Source organism: Cantharellus anzutake, assembly GCF_015039405.1.
Source record: "Cantharellus anzutake strain C23 chromosome Unknown EI90scaffold_1, whole genome shotgun sequence".
Lineage (NCBI taxonomy): Eukaryota > Fungi > Basidiomycota > Agaricomycetes > Cantharellales > Hydnaceae > Cantharellus > Cantharellus anzutake.
In genome coordinates this window covers 2,659,028-2,677,429 of record NW_024066951.1, presented here as the reverse complement: position 1 = coordinate 2,677,429, position 18,402 = coordinate 2,659,028, and the positions used below count along the sequence as shown (strand labels likewise).

The 18,402-nt window shown below is 49.2% G+C and overlaps 7 protein-coding genes across 7 annotated transcripts; 1 reads left to right on the top strand and 6 right to left on the bottom strand.

The window, feature by feature from the left end:
- Positions 1–3,848: 3,848 nt before the first annotated feature.
- Positions 3,849–5,271, bottom strand: EI90DRAFT_58871 (uncharacterized protein). Its single transcript, XM_039067836.1, has 4 exons — positions 5,013–5,271; positions 4,895–4,957; positions 4,791–4,835; positions 3,849–4,742 (listed from the first exon to the last, which is right to left on the bottom strand). Exons 1-4 carry the CDS (start codon positions 5,178–5,180, stop codon positions 4,203–4,205), a joined length of 816 nt encoding a protein of 271 aa, XP_038924116.1. The 5' UTR covers positions 5,181–5,271; the 3' UTR covers positions 3,849–4,202.
- On the bottom strand, positions 4,806–5,761 carry EI90DRAFT_3028860 (uncharacterized protein). The gene is made up of 6 exons (XM_039058080.1): positions 5,601–5,761; positions 5,526–5,541; positions 5,366–5,469; positions 5,013–5,315; positions 4,895–4,957; positions 4,806–4,835 (listed from the first exon to the last, which is right to left on the bottom strand). Exons 1-4 carry the CDS (start codon positions 5,728–5,730, stop codon positions 5,272–5,274), a joined length of 294 nt encoding a protein of 97 aa, XP_038924115.1. The 5' UTR covers positions 5,731–5,761; the 3' UTR covers positions 4,806–4,835; positions 4,895–4,957; positions 5,013–5,271.
- Positions 5,762–6,034: 273 nt separating this feature from the next.
- Positions 6,035–6,827, top strand: EI90DRAFT_59325 (uncharacterized protein). The gene is made up of 3 exons (XM_039067844.1): positions 6,035–6,553; positions 6,605–6,656; positions 6,721–6,827. The coding sequence occupies exons 1-2, from the start codon at positions 6,124–6,126 to the stop codon at positions 6,628–6,630; spliced, it is 456 nt and encodes a 151-aa protein (XP_038924114.1). The 5' UTR covers positions 6,035–6,123; the 3' UTR covers positions 6,631–6,656; positions 6,721–6,827.
- Positions 6,828–12,642: 5,815 nt separating this feature from the next.
- Positions 12,643–13,167, bottom strand: EI90DRAFT_3028816 (uncharacterized protein). The gene is made up of 4 exons (XM_039058079.1): positions 13,125–13,167; positions 12,946–13,067; positions 12,790–12,868; positions 12,643–12,724 (listed from the first exon to the last, which is right to left on the bottom strand). The coding sequence occupies exons 2-4, from the start codon at positions 13,053–13,055 to the stop codon at positions 12,701–12,703; spliced, it is 213 nt and encodes a 70-aa protein (XP_038924113.1). The 5' UTR covers positions 13,056–13,067; positions 13,125–13,167; the 3' UTR covers positions 12,643–12,700.
- Positions 13,168–13,420: 253 nt separating this feature from the next.
- On the bottom strand, positions 13,421–15,500 carry EI90DRAFT_3028808 (uncharacterized protein). The gene is made up of 13 exons (XM_039058077.1): positions 15,396–15,500; positions 15,181–15,341; positions 15,085–15,123; positions 14,943–15,026; positions 14,863–14,878; positions 14,703–14,806; positions 14,611–14,650; positions 14,358–14,550; positions 14,238–14,300; positions 14,129–14,173; positions 13,917–14,072; positions 13,796–13,856; positions 13,421–13,738 (listed from the first exon to the last, which is right to left on the bottom strand). Exons 1-13 carry the CDS (start codon positions 15,404–15,406, stop codon positions 13,710–13,712), a joined length of 1,002 nt encoding a protein of 333 aa, XP_038924111.1. The 5' UTR covers positions 15,407–15,500; the 3' UTR covers positions 13,421–13,709.
- Positions 13,428–13,983, bottom strand: EI90DRAFT_3028811 (uncharacterized protein; the record flags this gene model as incomplete). Its single annotated transcript, XM_039058078.1, has 3 exons — positions 13,917–13,983; positions 13,805–13,856; positions 13,428–13,738 (listed from the first exon to the last, which is right to left on the bottom strand). Exon 3 carries the CDS (start codon positions 13,616–13,618, stop codon positions 13,430–13,432), a length of 189 nt encoding a protein of 62 aa, XP_038924112.1. The 5' UTR covers positions 13,619–13,738; positions 13,805–13,856; positions 13,917–13,983.
- A 2,173-nt stretch (positions 15,501–17,673) lies between the features above and the next one.
- Positions 17,674–18,399, bottom strand: EI90DRAFT_57817 (thioredoxin-like protein). The gene is made up of 3 exons (XM_039067825.1): positions 18,137–18,399; positions 17,858–18,072; positions 17,674–17,801 (listed from the first exon to the last, which is right to left on the bottom strand). Exons 1-2 carry the CDS (start codon positions 18,372–18,374, stop codon positions 17,882–17,884), a joined length of 429 nt encoding a protein of 142 aa, XP_038924110.1. The 5' UTR covers positions 18,375–18,399; the 3' UTR covers positions 17,674–17,801; positions 17,858–17,881.
- Between the last annotated feature and the right edge of the window lie 3 nt (positions 18,400–18,402).

The window sequence follows — 18,402 nt, the reverse complement described above, 5'->3', positions numbered from 1 at the left end:
AGAGAAAAATGATCATTACCCAACAGAACAACACAATTGGTCGTGCTAATCTACAGCAGCGCGAGCATTTGCAAGTTACTCATAACGATCTGATAATCCAGAGCATTAGTCTCTACGATGGGTGATGGAATGACGAAAAGCTTACCTGAGGCCAAGGAATACTAAAGGAAAACACAGTTAGAGTGGACAGCAGTCAATTGTCGAAATCATGCTACCCACAGTGAAGTGCGCTAGCTGTCGGTATAGATAGGAAAACATGACATTTCCGCAGTATATCGATGGTCGCCAGCTGTTAAGCGAGTGAGACTCATAAGCTCGGATATCCCAAGAAAAATTGAACATAGGCCATAAATACATTCGTAGGGTACGCACTCCCTCTATTGTTTTGTGTCTGGATTGGCAGTGCCTAAGTTTCGGCCTCTTTAGCCAAACTGTTGCGTCAGTGCCTGCGCATTTTGACCCGTGGTGTTTCGCACACCAGTGCGCTCAGGGCGGTTGCGATACCCTTTGGTATCCCGGAATCCGCATTTTGGACGAAGTCGGGCAAAGAGGGAAACCGCAGCTTTAGCGCGCGTTCCGTGGACAACCGCCAACACAGCACCTTGGCAGTTCCCAGCTATCAATAAATCTGCAGAGGCTGCATGGGATCCTGCATAGGGCTGAAACAAGCGGGTCAACTCGTGATCTTCAGGCTGTTCGTGAAATCATTAATGGTGTGAGCCAGCGCGTTTATCGCGCAGTTCGCGAGAACGGATTCATGGGGGTCTCCACATTCGCCGGTGTCTCGCTTTCGAAACCGGGACAGGTTGATGCACAATTTTCTGGTCCACTTTGTGCCCACCGCTGGTTCGCCGATATGTCGCCAATGGACGGCGACTGAATCCTTCCAGCATTAATCCGGACGACAACTGTTACGGAATGGCCATTAAAATTTTCTCCGTATCATGTTGAGAGACAAACATTTGCGCAGCGATCGATCCGGATCCGTGGCAGGGCCCGCCTCATCAATAGTGTGAGCTCCACATCAGGTCCCATTCATGGTCAGCAGCGAACAACGCACTTCGCATTATGTAATAGGAGTTAGAAGCAAACGAAAAGAACTAAATATTGGTTTCATGCGTGAGACCACAAAATGGGAAATGATAAATGCCGCAAAAACGGCGCAAGGACGGCGCAGGGAAGCACCATATTCTGTGTCTAATAGTTGATGCCTTTCCAAGGTATGAATACACAGGAAGAGTGCAGCCGCGCTATAACGTCCTGATGGACTCGGAGCTGTGCTGAGTGTCCCATTGGTCCGCCATTGTAGTACTCAGTGCTGATTGAGAGCTCGAGGAGCCAGATGGGATGGAACCATCGCCAGCTGCACACGCGCTGGTGCTCTCGCGAGAGTTGCCCTGCCGGTTCAGAAGTTTGGTGGCGAGATGAATGGGGAGATCAGACGATGCGGAAGCGCAGTAATTGAAGACGTTGGAGTCGGTCGTAAGTCATCAAGAATAAAGCGTACATCGAAGACCTCAGAATCGCCTGGAAAGGAAGATCCGCGGACCAGGGCTACATGCCCATTGTGGCAGGATATCGGACTGAGGGCGTAGGAGATCGATCACGCAAGCTGACAGAGAAGAGATGGAACCCCAGCATGAGACCGCCGCAATGAGCACAGGAAGAGAACTTACGGCCCTTGGCCTGCGAGGGTGTCTCCATAAACAGACAATGCGGGGTTGAGCAAAGAAGATATGCGGGACACAGAATACCCGCTCACCGGATTCAGCTGCAGAGAGAATCACCCAACGGAACAATACAATTGGTTGTATTGTTCAGTGGCAAGGGCGGGCATGTGCAAGTTGATCTCAAGGCTCTGACCATCAAGGGCATCGGAACAGTGGGAAGCTTACTTCTAACCCAGGAATACTAGAGGCAAAGGCACTTAGAGTGGGAATGCAGTCAACTGTTGAAATTACTGCTCACAGTGAAATATGCTGATTATCGGGATAGATAAGGCAGCTTCGCAGCATCTTCGGTGTCACTTCGTTAGCCGAGTAGCCTGGGCCATGACCGGAACCACAATATTCTGGTACAACAGCATACTGAGATATTGATGCTTTGGAGAGAAACCCAATGAGAGGCTCGTCAATACAAGATAGGGTTGTCTGGTCGGTGTGGTCGGCGTGACGGGGTCCCCTGGATTGTGGTGTCTGGGTTTAAGTCATGTCTGGGTACACGTTGATCATCGTATCTGAACGCGTGTGACTCAGTGAGCCGCCCTCATCGCCATCCAGAGGAGTATTGGAGGGGGAGGGAACACTCAAGAAGTCAGCAACAAGGAATCCTCAAGGCGAACACGGTGAGCAAAGTTTTGAGCCCTCAGATGCAAGTGTTACGGGAGGACATCCGACGAGTAAAGACGTTTGTTTTGGCAAAGTGAATCGCACCTATTCTCCCGCAACTCATTTGCTTTGGACTTGGAACGTCCAGTCCTGATTTTTCGGATGTCCAGTGGAAGAAACAACCCATCCAAGCGGCATGCCACGCGCCACACGCTACACCGCAGCCCAGGATCGTGTGAGCAGCGCCGGTTGGTGTGACAAACAGGGGATTGCGTGATGTGATGAAATTCGAAGGATGTCGACCTAGCCACTGTAGTTAGCTCACCGAAGGATGCTTGACTTGGGTCGCGTCTGGATGATAGAATGATATCCCGAATTCAGTAGCAGAGCTTGGGAGCGCACACGCGATATCCGGCCGGTAGGTAGGCTCCCATGGATAGTCAAGGTGAGCGGCACCCAGGGACCCAGATGTTGGATAGAAAAAAATTGGACAGGAGCGACTCGGATGAAAACATTCGCAAGGTATCCATTTCCTCCATTATTTGGATTGGTAGCGTCGAGTTTCAGCCTCTTTAGCCAAGATTTCGTGTCGACACCCATGCATTCTAGCCTGTATCGCTTCACACTGGTATGTTCTAGGCAGTCAAGGCCCACGCTGGCATTTTGGAATGAGCATAATGAACATTTCGGACAACACCAGAGAGGTAAGCAGGCCCAAGAGTTACCTCCCACGAGCAGATGCTGCTAACTTTCAGTTTGTTGGCAGGATCAGACATCGATGCTAGTAGCATTACAGAGGGCATCCCATCTCTTGCCGAAAGCGCGCAATGTAGTCCTGATTAATTTATCATCAGAGTTAGAGTGAGTAGTGATATAGCCCGACGGTATGGCGGTAACATTGCAGTATATTCCCAGTTCCTGCGACGGACGACAGATGCTATACAGATGTCTGATAGGCTGTATTGAAAGTGTTTACGGGAATGACTAGAGGGTGGAGGTGTGGCTGAGAATTGTTGGATAATCGGGCTAATCCAACAAATTGACCGAACTAACGTTTCGGATCAAAGTGCGGAGACGCAGCCCTACATAGCCAGGGTATGAACTTTTATGCCACATACACCAGTACTTACGATTAGCACGTGGGTGTTGCGTTGAGTCTAGTGAATCCGCAAGCAGGATCCCAGCCTCTACTAAAGCGTGAATCCGGGCTAATGCTGGTGATGTAGAGTGAGCAGCAACACTACATACATAGGCAATGGCTGCAAGAACCATCCTCACGGCGGAGGTCACGGAGGTCAGCAATCCCGTCCGCATGTCGTGGAAACACTAGCTTCTTCAGGCAAGGAAGCACTTGAAGCCATATGGAACAATGGGTGCCACGAGGTAACAGATCATTGGTGGCGCGGGTGGTTCAAGTCCGTATCGGGTTGCGTGCAGCTGAGCAAAGAAGAGGAACAGGTCACTACTGCCATCTCACTTTTCGGAACCATTTGGTCAATAGCTTCACATGATTGCTGTGCCGCTGCATTGAATTTACTTCCAACGATCGGATGAGACGCCGATCGCAATCAATCCACCTCGTGTCAACCGCTGGCTTGCTGATATGCTATCAATTGGCAGTCACTGAATCCCTTGATGACATTTTGCGAGGCGGATCGTTGGTGAATTTTCCCCGCCGCGCAGGCGTGCGTGGCAGTTCCGGGTTTCATCGATCATGTAAGTTCTGCACCCGATCTCAGGGGTGTTCAGCAGTGAACAAGACATTTCGAAACAGGAATCAAAGGGATGAGGACTAAATTAGTTTCGTGTGTGAGACTACGAGACAATGGGAGTGGGTAAACAAATGTATGCCGCGAAAACGGCGCAGTGGGAAGTTTATGGGCATATTTGATGGATAATACCCCTTCCACGGTATAAATATGCAGGAAGAGTGCAGCGTGCTATACCCCCTTGACGAACTTGGAACTGTGCTGCATTGGTCCACTGCCCTGCTCCGTGCCGATTGGGGCTCGAGGAGCTGGTTCGAGCCATCACTGGCTGCACATGCGCTGGGTTCTTGCCTGCTTCTGAAGAGTTACTGGGCGGTTCGGAAGTCTGGCAGTGGGATGAATGGATGATGAGGCCATGAGTGCGGGGTTTGGTGACACTAGGCTTACCGAACCGATTCTCAGGTGCTTGGGACCCTATTACAAGGTTTTCTTCGTTCTGGATGTCCGAGTCAGTCGTCGGCCCTCCAGTGGCAATCAAGTAGAAACATACATTGGACCCATCTGGATTGACCACATCGGGAGAATCTTGAACGGGGGCATCCACATTCCCACTCTGTGGTAATATAGGTCCGAGAGCTATGTCCTCGTCGGGACTGCCCCGTGAAGTGTTGCGGAGAACCAATAGTAAAAATGATAGATAGTGTATCTGCAAGACAAAATCAGATTTCCGCATGTATAAATGTTGAAAACTAACTGGTCCCGACAAAACCGACATCAAATCCATGACAAGTGGATTGGGCTAATGGTAAGGGATGGAAATCAGCTGTCTGCGAGCTCTCGTCGGATGATGTCTCTCACCCAAAAGAGGAGGAGAAATCCTCTTGGGAGTTGTACTGGGGCAACGAGGAGGAAACCAAGAATCTTGAGAGTTTATTTAATACAAAGCGGCGTTAGACAAGTATGAGCCTTTACGTACACAACGCTGCCTCCATTTGAACAATGTTTGCTTGAATGCATCATCACACGATGATCGTCGCAGCCCTCTGCTAAGAATTCGCCGTTGATCTACATGCCAGAGGAGGAAGAAAGTGGTAGCGAAATCCATGAGCAGGCAGACGGTGTCAGTGAACATGGCCGTCGCCATTATGAGATTTCGTCGGAGATCGTGTGAACTGACGGGATGGAACGGAAACTGTAGTATGAGATCGACACGATGAGCAAAGAGAAGCGGGAACTTACGGCCCCTGCTTCGCTAAAATTACTCCGTAAATAGATAGTGCTGTTGAAGATGTTAAATGAAGGAAATGTGTGAGACACAATAGCGCTCACCGCACTCAGCTGCACAGAGGAAAATTGTGAAGACCCAACAAAATAACACAACTGGGTGAGTCAAACGGCGGCAGCTAAAGCATGAACAGGTAGACCGTAAGGCTCTGACCATAGATGGCGTTAGACACTTGGGTGGGTGATGGAATGGCGAAGACCTTGCCTAAAGCCCAGGAATACTGAAGGCAAGCACAATCAGAGCCGAAAGAGAGCCAATTGTCAGAATTATACTACCCACAGTGGAGAGCGCTGATCGTCGGAACAGAGAGTAAGATAACGCAACTCTGCAGCGTCACTTCGTTGAATAAACGCCCCGGAACATAGGTCGAGGCAATGACCAGAGCCTCAATATCCTGGTACAACAGCATACTGATATGTTGGATAATCAGAAGGGTCCCAGTAACTATGTGGGAACAAATGTATATCAGCTGGTGTGATCCTGGTCATGGAACTCACCAATTTGTGCCAGGTGTAATGGTACGAGTAGTACAACAAGAATCAGTAAGCCCCGCAGAGCGGGACGATGCTTCCCTGAGAAGCTTATAGTCCACCACAGTGCCGCGGAGGCACCAGAGACAAAAGTAAGTAGGGTGAACCCCAAAACGCAAAGTGCGATTCTAATGTCCACACGTCAACCACGTTGATCATCGTATTTGAACGCGTGTGACTCACTGGAGTGCGGTGGCCGCCATCGAAAGGGATGTTTTAGGGAAGGGGAACGCTCAGGAAGTCAACAGCAAAGAATCCTCAACACGAGCACGATGAGCAAAGTTGTTGAGCCCTCGGATGCAAATGCTATTGTGCTACCATCTCGAAGCGACCCAGGTGAAGCATCCTTCGGCGAGCTAACTACAATGGCTGAGTCAACATCCTTCAAATCTCATCGTACAATTTCTTTTCTGCCGCACCAACTGGCGCTGTTCACACGATCCTGGGCTGGCGTGTGGCGTGTGGCGTGTGGCATGCCGCTTGAATGGATTTATTTGTACAGATCACGAACCCCGGGTTGGGTCGTTTCTTGCCACAGGACATCCAGAAAATCACGACGGGGCGTTCCAAGTAAATGGGCTGAGCAGGAACAAGCACGATTCACCTTGTCAAAACATCTTCACTCGACTGATTTCCTCCTAACGCCCAGTACTATAATTCAGATCAGTAGCAGAGCAGGAGCGCGCACGCGATGTCTGGCTTGTAGGGTCTCCCATGTATAGTCAAGCCGAGTGGCAATTCATGAACCCAAAGATGTGATGTTGGATAGAAGAAATTAGACAGGAGCGACGAAAACATTTACAAGGTATGTATTTCCTCTATCGTTTGGTATTTGGATTGATACCGTCAAGTTCTCGACCTCTTTTTAGCCAAGATTTCGTTGCGTGTTAATGCCCAGCGGATTTCAGCGCGTATCGTCACGCACTGGTATGCTCGAAGAACTCAAGGTTCATGTTAATGTACATTTCGCATAACATCAGCTGAAGGGGTAAGTAGACGCAAATGCCTACGAGGCGCGCGATCCTAAAGTTTGTTGGCAGGATTCAGACGTCGACAGCATAAGAAGGAAACCTATCCTCGGCCGAAGGCGTGCAATGTCGCTCTGATTGATCTACCATTAATTACGGTGAGTAGGTGATGTGGCCCAATAGTACGGTGATAACATTGAGGCCCGGGCTTGATACTACAATGGGCGACAAGGGGTCGGTACAGGCGTCTAATATGCTGGATAGAAAGGGTGTACGGAAATGACTCGAGAGAAACGTGTGGCTGAGAAGGGCGCTAGGCGCTGTCGAACAAATCAGGCTAATTCGACAAATCGGCTCGATGACCTCAACGTTCCAACCGGAGTAGGAAGACTCAGCCTATATAGCCAGGACATCGAGGCTTCCAGAATCCCATGGTACATACAGTACGAACCGCTGCGATTGGTCCGTTCGGAATGCACTGTTGCGTTTAAGTAGTCTAGGCCGATTGCCACCGTTGAGTCCAGGCGGGCCACCACTTCAAACAAACAGATAAGTCATTAGCAACAAAATCTTGGACGTGAAGCGAGCTTTTCTCTCATTCTAACTGATGGAACCTTGAAGTCCGCAGATAATCAGGCATGACAGAACAGTTACTACCCGCGCGCGTGGCATTCTGAATGCCAGCCCTCGGCGAACGCCGCTTTCGAATTTTGTGTTCAACCTGCACTGATCCATCGGCGTGCGGCCATCCTTTGTGCTTGTAGTCATCTCTAGGTTGCTCATGACTCTCACCTTTTTTATTACGATGATCCACCTTATCAGGCCGTTAAGTCTTGGTTATAGTTCTTTGTTGTTGCGCATTATTTGGAACAACCGCAAGCAATACACTGGGCGATCTGTAAACTTCCTTGGAGAGAAGTTTCTCCAAGAGGCATTATTATCACATCCAAGAACCCAACACCGTGTTCCCTCTCTTAACAGATCAATTTCCTCCAAACTTGCGTTGACATTTCACCATATGAACACTTCTTGTCAGAAGGCTTTCGATAAAGTTCCACACTGACGCATATCGCATGCTTGCACGGAATATTCGTTGGATTGAACGATACACGTGTAACACTACTGATGGACCACTTAAAACCTACTTGTCTTGGTGATTCTCCCAGTCCGGGACTTCGTCTTGGGGCTCATACATCAACCGCACTGGATTCTGCCTTCGCCTTGGTACTCGAATCATGTGTCCTTTTCCCCGTCTTGCGATGTCCAGGTGGAGGTCATACATCGATGTCGCCTTTACAATGGTCATGATGGGTTGTTCCCCTCCACCGGTCAGTCGCCCACTTAGCGCAACATTATACACTGTTCAATAATAATTTTTCGCTAGCTCATGCACCCGCGGGCTCCGCTGGGCATGTTTTCTTTAAGTGATGCAACTGCCCCCGAATGAAACCAAAGCCGCCCCGATGTACCAATGACGAAGTTCGAAAGGGAAATACGTTGACACTGCAACTCATGCAAATAAGGTCCAAAAGCGTGAGTGAGAGAGCATGGGCGCTTGCTGACCCTTACTATACATGTCTGCGGGTTAGTTAAGAGTGCACTGTACACTACTCGGGACGGCGCTTCTCACGGATCCCCCAGCAGAACCTTAAATTGTGCCAGATATAGTTGGTACGCATTCGGACGACGTGATGAGGCAAAATAACCTACTGTAAATAGTACTGTGACTATATATACATGTTTTCGGAGTTGGTTCATGCGCTACGTTCCTCGACAGGACTATCGAGAGGATATTCAGCCCCTCGGGTTGAAAGACATAAGCGTTGAAGCGCCGAGGAGTGACCCAATTCAGACAGCGTAGACCTACATGGAGCCTAACTGATTGTTCTTCCATGAAGACTAGAGATTCCCTGGAGAACGTTCGTCCTCGAGTCGTTTGCACAGTTCTGGAAAGGGAATTCTGTCTCGCTGAAATTTGGGTCTGCGCACATTTTGCGCCGAACTAGCACTTCCATCCAATTGCTGCAAAGTCGACATAATGCCACCCCTCTCTTATTTGTGTTACATAAAGTCAGCTAGCGTCTCCACCCCGTACACATGCCTCTTGTTCAGATCCCGTATGTTCAAGGGCCTTCTGACGAGCAACGACGCGCATTCTAATGATCCGTATACGCTCAGTAACGAAGATTCATGAGATTGTCCCTTTCGGGTCATCACACCGACATGCGCAATCTTCTGTAGGGGGATAGCAGCCCTGGTAAGTTGACAATCAGTGATTAGGAGTACAGACTATCAGAATGCCATCAGACGCAGTTGCGCATATATCCAGTTAGAGGCATTCCACAACCGTGATGTTTCCACGAGCGAGCGCGACGAAAATGTGCTCAGCAATAGGCTAACGTGAACCGAAAATGCCTTCTCATTCACCAAGAGGCCCTTCCCTTACATTAGGGTCAATGTTGTTGATGCAGAGCAAGTGGCGGCCGGCGACGCTGGGGCCAGCGTGAATGCAAGAACTACAGGAAAAATCGTCAGGCTCACGCGGAGATCAGTATTCTGTCCGCGCTTCAGGTCTTCTTCAGGAGGGTAAGGAAGGACTGGAGGCTGTACGGAGCAATGGGTGACACGAGGTAGCCGGACCCAATGCAAGCGCAATATTGCTGAAAATATGAGCATAGAGAAATGGGGTGTCTCACTGATGTCTCACTATTTGGAACCACTGATTTCTCTTTTTGCATCGAATTTATTTAACGATCGGATCAGCGTGTCCACCGCTGGACCAATTGGCAATGACCGAATCCCTCAAGTAAATCGGTATTCTTGATGGGTCAGGTTCCGCACATTCCGCAATGAGAATCAAGATTGATGAGAATGCGTTAATACTAGCTTCATGTGTGTAGTATGCACTGTATCTGACGGCAATTACACAGTATAAATACGTAGGAAGAGTGCATTCTTGACGGACTCGGAACTGTACTGCGTACCAATTAGTCCACCACTCTGCTCCGTGCCGACTGGGAGCTTGAGGAGCTAGTTGGAGCCACAGCGCGAGTTTTTGTTCCTGTTCAGAACTCGAACTCTGACGGCGAGATGACGGGCTTGCCGGAACCGATGGACAGGATGAGGACTCCAGTGACTATGACGTGGGAATGAATGAATGTCAGCTGGTGTAATTCTGGTCATGGCATGCACTCACCGAGTTGCGCGAGACGCAATGATGCGAGTAATAGCCAAGATGAAGAAACTCCGCAGCGCGGGGTGATCCTTCGGAAAGAAACTCATTGCTAGGGCCGATGAGGTAACGAAAACCAAAGCGAGCGAGGAGGGTACAATGCAAAGTGTGATTCCATGTATCCACACATCAAACCAATTGATCACAAGAGCGATATGTCGGCATGCATCTCACTAAAAGTACAGACCTTTCTGGTGGTCCCACATGATTATCGCGCACCGGATTCACACCCTGCTAACGATCGGCTGAGGCTACCGATCACTAGAAAAGTGATTCCATGATAATATCGTGTCTGCCATACGACAGGGGTTTTACGATTTACTGAGGCGGCGAAAGTGAGGGCGAGGAGCATCAACCCTATGATAGAAATAGTGGTTCTGAGTGTGCACAACGTCAGAACAATTGATCGTTTCGTTTAGGTGGTGCCCTCACTGTACCGCTGTTGTCGGGAGGATATTTCGGGGAATCGCCTAGTAGGGTGCGGTGGGGCAACAATAAGGAATTTGGAGGAACACACCCAAAGCAAGGCAAATCAGCAACCTTCGCCAAGCAATCTAGAGTGGCTAGAACGAGATCCTTCGAGCGTTGTTAAGCAATTTATTGGACTTCTTCATTTTCGCCACACCAGTCAGTATTTTTCATATGATCTTCGGCTGCGATGTGGCGCGTGGCATGCTGCGCAACGGGATTGATTGCGTGAATCACGGTTCCGCAGTGGTAGCCAGGGGTACACGCCGCCACTGGGAGTCCGAAAGACCGCGACTGGATGTTATCGGCAGCAGAGCAGGAGTGCATACGAGATATCCTTGCCTATTTGCCTGTCGTCGCGTCTTTCAGCTGTCAAGCGAGCGAGACTCATAAGCTTAGATATCCCATGGGGTGGAAAAACTGAACCTGGGCCATAAAGACGTTCGTAGGGTATGCACTCCCTCAAGTCTTTTATATCTGGATTGGCAGCGCCCAAGTTTCAGCCTCTTCAGCCAAACTGCTGTGTCAGTGCCTGCGCATTTGGGTCCCTGTTGTTTCGCACACCAGTACGCTCACGGCGGTTGGCTTTGGCATCCCGAAATCCGGAAGTGGGGCAGAGAGGTAAGCAGATACAAAGACCACAGCTTTAGGGCACGGCCCACGAGCAGATAACCACCAACACCGGTGCCCAGCTATCAATAGCATCACAAGGATAATTCGTCTGGGGACCGCGCCGATTCCACCGTCACGTATGGTACGTGGATCGCGGTATGGTTCCGTGGTGTCGCAATGATAACGAAATTGGGAATTGCACACAGGTGGGAACGACCAAACCCCTCCACTCCCGGCCAGAGCATAAAGGGCGCAGAAAGCGCAGAACACCAAGGCTGCTAAAAACTCATGCCAAACACAGGCTGAGCAGCTGTGATTGGTTCAACTTTGCGAAAATCGAATGGGCTCTGGAGCAGGACCCCCTATTCCAGAGACTCATCCAGAGACACGCAGAGCACACAGAGCACCTGTGAGACCCTGAAAGGTTTTCGCGATAAATTCGGTCGGGGAGAACCTGGCAGTGGCAACAACTCCAGCAGATATATCACGTGTAGAATTCCTTGGGATATCAACGGGGCCGACTCAACGGAGTCCGTCGTGTTACCTTTCTTGGTAAACTCGCCACCATGCTTGTGCGCTATTCAAAGCGCCTCCCTTATAAACCGAGAAACTATGGTGCTGGTATTGCATTCAAGTAGTCAATGTTATGTTCGCTCCTCAACATGTCATTTTCTTCCAACCTTACATCGAAATCTCACCCATGTGAACGCGCCTTGTCAGAAGGCCCTTGGCGCAGTGTTGCTCCGACAGATACGCATACTGGCACGGAATATCAACCGTATTGAACGATACACTTGCATGACCGTCGATCCAACATTCGCACTGGCGATTCTCTTGGGACTCATCGTATATTAGTTGCTGCCCTCTGTTCTGTTTCGTTGTGTGAACCACCGGCCCTTTCCCTTCTCACAACATCCAAGCTCAAAAAAGTAAAAAGTCAATACTACAACGCATGCAAAAAGGGTGAGAGCAGTGGGCACTTGCCGACCTTTAATATGCTCCCCTTATTTCTTGTCGAGGCCGAGAGTGCACCGCGCACTGCTTAGGACGGCGCTCCCAAGCAGAACTCTGGAACTTCCCAAATTCTGGTAAGACGACATACGTTTGGACGATGTGAGGATGGTTAGGCTGCGAGCCTGGCAGGATTAACCGACGCTGTGTACATGTTTCGAGAAAAATGTGATCTACATCCCATTGTATCGGGAGAACATTCGGTTCCTTGTGTTCAAGGACCAAAGTGGTGAAGCGGCGCCGAGATATGACCCAAGCTCAAACAATGTACACGCACCCTAACCAATTGTTGTTTTGTAGATCAAAGCATGATTCTCCTGGAGAACGTTTATCCTGGAGTCGTTTTTGCGGTTCTGATCCTTCTGTCTCACTGAAAATTGAGGGGCTGTATCAGCTTCTGCGGTTGACCAGTGTCTCCACGCTATACACATGACTTTCGCTAAATCAGGTAGCAGGCTCAAGGGCTTCTTTCATGGGCGAAGACGATCCATATACAGACTGTTCAGAACAATATCAGACACTGTAGTGCATGTCGCGGAATTGGGCAAGTTCGTGGGTCTATTCCGAGAGCATACTGAGCAGGTGCGACAAATATGGGTGAATGTGCTTACCAATAGGCTAACACTAACCACAAATGTTCCCGAGAGATGCTTCCTCTGTACCCAGGTCAATCCTTGTGGCGTGGAGCGACCAACGACACTGGTCAGCGCCAGTGGCGAACTGTAGGTGAGAAATTATATGGCCGGTAATATGTGTACGTCAAGACCTATGCAAAAAAATGTTGGGCCCACGGCGGAGATCAGGAATCTTGTCCGTGTTTCGAGGAAAGGACACTCTTTGTTGACTGGGGAAGAGTGCCTGAGGTTAGTAGATGGAGCAATGGGCAAATCATGGATGGTGCATGCGCACTCATTGGGCTCAAGTGGTATGCCAGCATCTCGACTAGCTCAGAGAAGCAAAACGCAATCTCAGCACTATGTAGTACTAGTGCAGAACTTTCTGGTTGTCTCGCATGATTCTCGCGCACCGGATTCACCCTCCTAACGATCGGATGAAACTTGCCGATCACAATCAATCCACCTCGTGTCCACCGCTGGCTCGCCAATATGCTGTTGCACTGGCCGTAACTGTGAAAGCGCCACCGAGTTTTGCATGCATATAACAGCTTCACTGGCGGATCAACAAGGTTAGTCCGGATGCGCGGGTGCGCGGTGGTTTCAGGTTCTAATGAGAAATGCTCAGCAGTGAACGAGGCATTTCGCAATGCATTAATCAAAAGGACGAAAATTAAATATTGGTGTCATGCATGAGACTACGACAAAATGGGGGTTGATAACAAATAAATACCGCAAAAGCGGCGCAGTGGGAAGTTTGTAGGGGGTCATATTTCGTATCTGATGAACAATACCCCTTCTGCTGTATAAATATGCAGGAAGAGTGCAGCGTGCCGTGTCCCCTTGATGGACTCCGGACCATGTTGAGTGACCCATTAGTCCACCATTCTGCTCCGTGCCGATTGGGCACTCGCGGAGCCGGCGGGAGCCATCACACGCGCTGCTCTTGCCTGCTATGCTAGTTGTCCGTCGGTTCGGAAGTCTGTTGGTGAGATGAATGGTAAGATGAGATGATGTGGGAGTACAGGAATTGCCGGACTTGGCATACCGAACCGATGTCCAGGTGTCAAGGGGAACCCTATCACAATGATGTCGTCGGTCTGGAAGACATTGAAGTCAGCCTTGGCCCTCAAGTAGTAGTCATCGAGAGAAAGCCATACATTGAGGCCATCAGGATTGGAAGGACACTCTCGGACGGGGGAGCCCGCGTCCCCATCCTGACCAGATACTGAATCCAGTGCTATATCCCTGTCGATACCACTCCATGACATTGGAGTGATGCGGAGGATTGATATCAAGAGAGACAAATAATGTACCTGTGCAGGTTAGACTTGTCGCATTGGATTGATGCCGATTAAGAGGAAGAACTTACAGGGCCTGACAAAGTGGACAACAAATCCATGATGAATGGAGTGGGCTGGTGGTAAAGCATAAAGATAAGCTAATCTGGAGGCTCTTATCAGATAACATCTCCCTCTCACCCAGAAGAGGAGAAGAAACCCTCTTGGGAATTGGATTGGGAAGATTAAGAGGAACGAAAGAACCTTCAGAGTTATTCAATACAGCTAGTGTGATGTTGACAAGTACGAGCCTTTACGTACACAGCGTCGCTTCCCTTTCAATAATACCTGCTTCATCTCGTCACAAGATGATTGTTGCCACCCTCTGCTGAGAATTCGACGACGATCTGCTTGCCCTAAGAGGGAAAAACAGGTTGCGAAACTTAGGGCAAGACAGACTGTATCGGTAAACATGGCTGTCGCCACTACCCGATTTCGTAGGGGTTCGCGTGAACTGACAGTGGGAACAGAAACTGTGAAATGGGATAACGATGAACAAGACAAGAGGACTTACAGCCCCTGCTTCCCTAAAATTTCTCCATATACAGACAGTGCTGTTTAGGGTACTGAGCAAAGGGAATATGTGAAACATCAAATACCGCTTACCGGGCTCAGCAACGCAGAGAAAAATGATTACTACCCAACAGAACAACACAATTGGTCGTGTTAATCTACAGCAACGCGAGCATTTGCAATTTAGTCTCAACGATCTGATAATCGAGAGCATCAGTCTCTACGATGGGTGATGAAATAACAAAAAGCTTACCTGAAGCCAAGGAATACTAAAAGCAAACGCAGTCGCAGTTAGAGTGGACAGCAGTCAATTGTCAAAATCATGCTACCCACAGTGAAGTGCGCTAGTTGTCGGTATAGATAGGAAGACATGGCATTTTCGCAGTATATCGATGGTCGCTTCATGGATTGAATTCCCTGAAACATGGGTCAGGGAAATGGCTAGGAGCCCACTCTAGTACATCGATATACTGACGAGGACCGACGTGCTGTGTCATAATCATCAATCCGATAACTACGATAGAGGAAATGAATGGATATCGTGTGGTACGGTTCTGTTTTTGGTGCTTACCGACTTGCGCCAGGTGTAGTGGCACAAGTGCAGCTACAAGGATAATGAAAACATATAGGGCAGGAGTGTGTTTCGAGAAAAACACCATTCTCCATAAGAGAGCCACTGAAATGGCGAAGGTGAGGGCAAGGAGTATTATCCCTATGATAGAAATAGTGGTTCTGAGCGTGAACACGTCAGACTAGTGGATCATTTCATTTGAATGGTGCCCTCACGTTGCTAGCATCAGGAGGGAACCGCCTAGGGTGCAGTAAGGCAACAATGGGGAATTTGTAGGAGGAACACGGGAACACGATGTTGAGTTTCGGATGCAAATGCTGAGTGGTGAATGACACTACCCCAAAGCAACGCAAATCAGCATCCTTCGGCAAACCACCTACAGTGGCTAGAACGAGATTCTTCGAGCGTCGTTGAGCGATTTAGTGAACTTCTTCATTTTCGCCACACCAGTCAGTATTCTTCATATGATTCTAGGCTACGATGTGGCCTGTGGCATGCTGTTCGAACGGGATTGATTGGGTAAATCACGGATCCGCAGGGACAAAGGTCGCCACTGCGAGTCCGAAAGACCAGGACTGGATGTTTTAACCCCGCTAATTTCGTGAGCTGTGCGGGAACAAGTACCCGCCTTGCGAAAATGCCTTCACTCGACCCAAAATCGACAGTAGAGCAGGGGTGCACCCGCGATACCCTGGCCTATTTGCTCCTCATGCACTGTCGTCGCACCCTTCATCTTCCAAGCGAGTGAGACTCATAAGCTCAGATATTCCACATGGGACAGAAAAATTGAACATAGACCGTAAAGACGTTCGTAGGGTATGCATACTCTCTATCTGGATTGGCGGCGCTAAGTTTCAGCCTCTTTAGCCAAACCCCTGTGTCAATGCCTGCGAATTTTGACCCCTGTTGTTTCACACACCAGTACGCTCAGGGCGGTTGCGGTACGCTTTGGTGTCCCGAAATCCGCATTTTGGAGGAAGTCGGGCAAAGAGGTAAGCACATACGAAGCCCACAGCGTTAGCGCACGATCCACGAGTAAACCGCCAACACAGCATCTTGGCGGTGCCCAGTTATCAATAGCATCACAAGGATAATCTGTCTGGGGAAGCGCGCCGATTCCATCGTCACACTTATGGTACGGGGATGTGGAATAGTTCCGTGGTGTCGTAATGATAACAAAAACGCAAGTTCAATACTTCTGGATGATACAACGGCGATATAGTCATCTACTGGGTCACAACAGAATGATCATGGGAATTGCACTGCGAATAAGCAACGTAGCCAATTCACGGGACCGGCCAAACGGCGACAATCCCCTCTACTCCCGGTCGGAGCACAGAGAGCGCAGCAAAGCGCAGCAAAGCGCGGAACACCGAGGCTACAAACTCATGCCGAACACAGGCTGGGCAGCTGTGATTGGTCCGTTCGAAAGGTGAGTCTGGCGTTCAACTTTGCGAAAATCGGACGGGCTCTGGAGCAAGGTCCCCTATTCCAGAGACTCATGAAGACACCCAGAGACACTCAGAGCACTCAGAGCACCTGGGAGACAACGAAAGGTTTTCGCAGTCAGGAGAACCTGGCAACGACTTCCCACAAACAAGATATATCATGGACTGCGTTTTAAAATAGGAAGCGAGCCCTCCCTTGTCCTTCGGTTTCATGGCGCCCTGGAGACAATGATGGGACGAACAGATGCGCGGCGTGGCCATTTTGGGACCTTAATTTAAGCCGACTGGGCCTCGGCCAACGCCGCTTGCATTCAACTTCTGACTTCTACCGCCATTGACATGCATGCATGCTCATAATCACCCTGCTAGACTTTTTCAACATGCACAATGCCACGGATCCAGCTTGTTAAGTTCTTGAGTCCTGATCACATTGTTCCCTAATCATTATGACACCGTCGTGCCTAGTAATTAGAATTGCCCCATAAGCCTACTCGGATTCTTTTTTCAAGAGGTACCATTACTGCCCCAAAGTACTCAACGCTATGTTCTCTCCTCCTTAATATTTCATTTTCTTCCAGCTTTGCATCTAAATCTCACCTATGTGAACGCGCCTTGTTAGGAGGCCCTTGGCGTGGAGTTGCTCCGACAGATACGCATAGCATCAATCGCATCGAACGACGCATTCATCGATGCACCATTGGCACTGGCGATTCTCTCATATATTAATCATACTGCCTTCCGCATACAGTGCTCTATTTCGATTTGTGAAATTCCTTTTCACAACCTTTAGCCATGATCCGCTTTTCCAGTTAGACTTAGCACCCCATGAAATGACGAAACAAATGAGTTTGAAGCTGAAGTTGCTGTTCCAGCATGCCCAGCAAAACACCTGAAGACATCCTCGTGGCAGCAGCTCAACTCGGCTAGGAAAGGACAAGTGAAGCTTCCCTGGCTGTTAGGACTAACGGGATGATGGAGATAATAATATGAAGTGTTGGTACAAGGAGCACTATCCCGGTGACCTCGATGTCAACCAAGCATTCAGACTAAGCCTAAAGGTCGGATGATTGTCCGGCATCTGTCTGAGCGACTAGATTGCGCTATTGCGATATGTTCTAGCCTCTCTTGGTGCGGTATTGTGCAAGTGCCACACCAAAATATGACAAATGAGGACTAATGCAGGTAGGTGAGACAAATCATAAAACATGCTCTGAGGTACAACAGCTTACGAATGCTGATAGTGTGATAGGAGACTATATCTTGAATGTTTCCTCCACATGCAATCCACTCCATATCCCACGGGCGCTATCAGTCGTGGATTGCACGGGTCTCCCTTTCAAAGGTTTTATTTTGGCCCCAGACGAATCGAGCAACAACTGGATTTTATCCATGACGCCCCTCTGATCGAAACCCTTCAGACATATAACTTTTGTACGGTCATTCACTAAGACACAAAATAATTAAGAAGTTGGATATTCTTAAAACAAGTGAAGAGTAGATATACGCACAGTAAAACCCTCTGATTATCGGCTCTTTGTACATCCGCTTCTTGACCATGATCTCAACGTGCGGATTCTCGCGAGCCAGTAACTCAACATTCTCGCGCAACACCTCCCGAAGAGGTTTCGAAGTTGGCCACGACTCGCAAAACTCAAACACTAGTTTCCTTATCTGTGGAATGAAACTAATATGCCCATTTGACGGTCGGGAGCGAAGGCCAGCTCGAAACCTCGGTGACAACGACATGTGGCGTGACAACGGCACTAGATGTGTC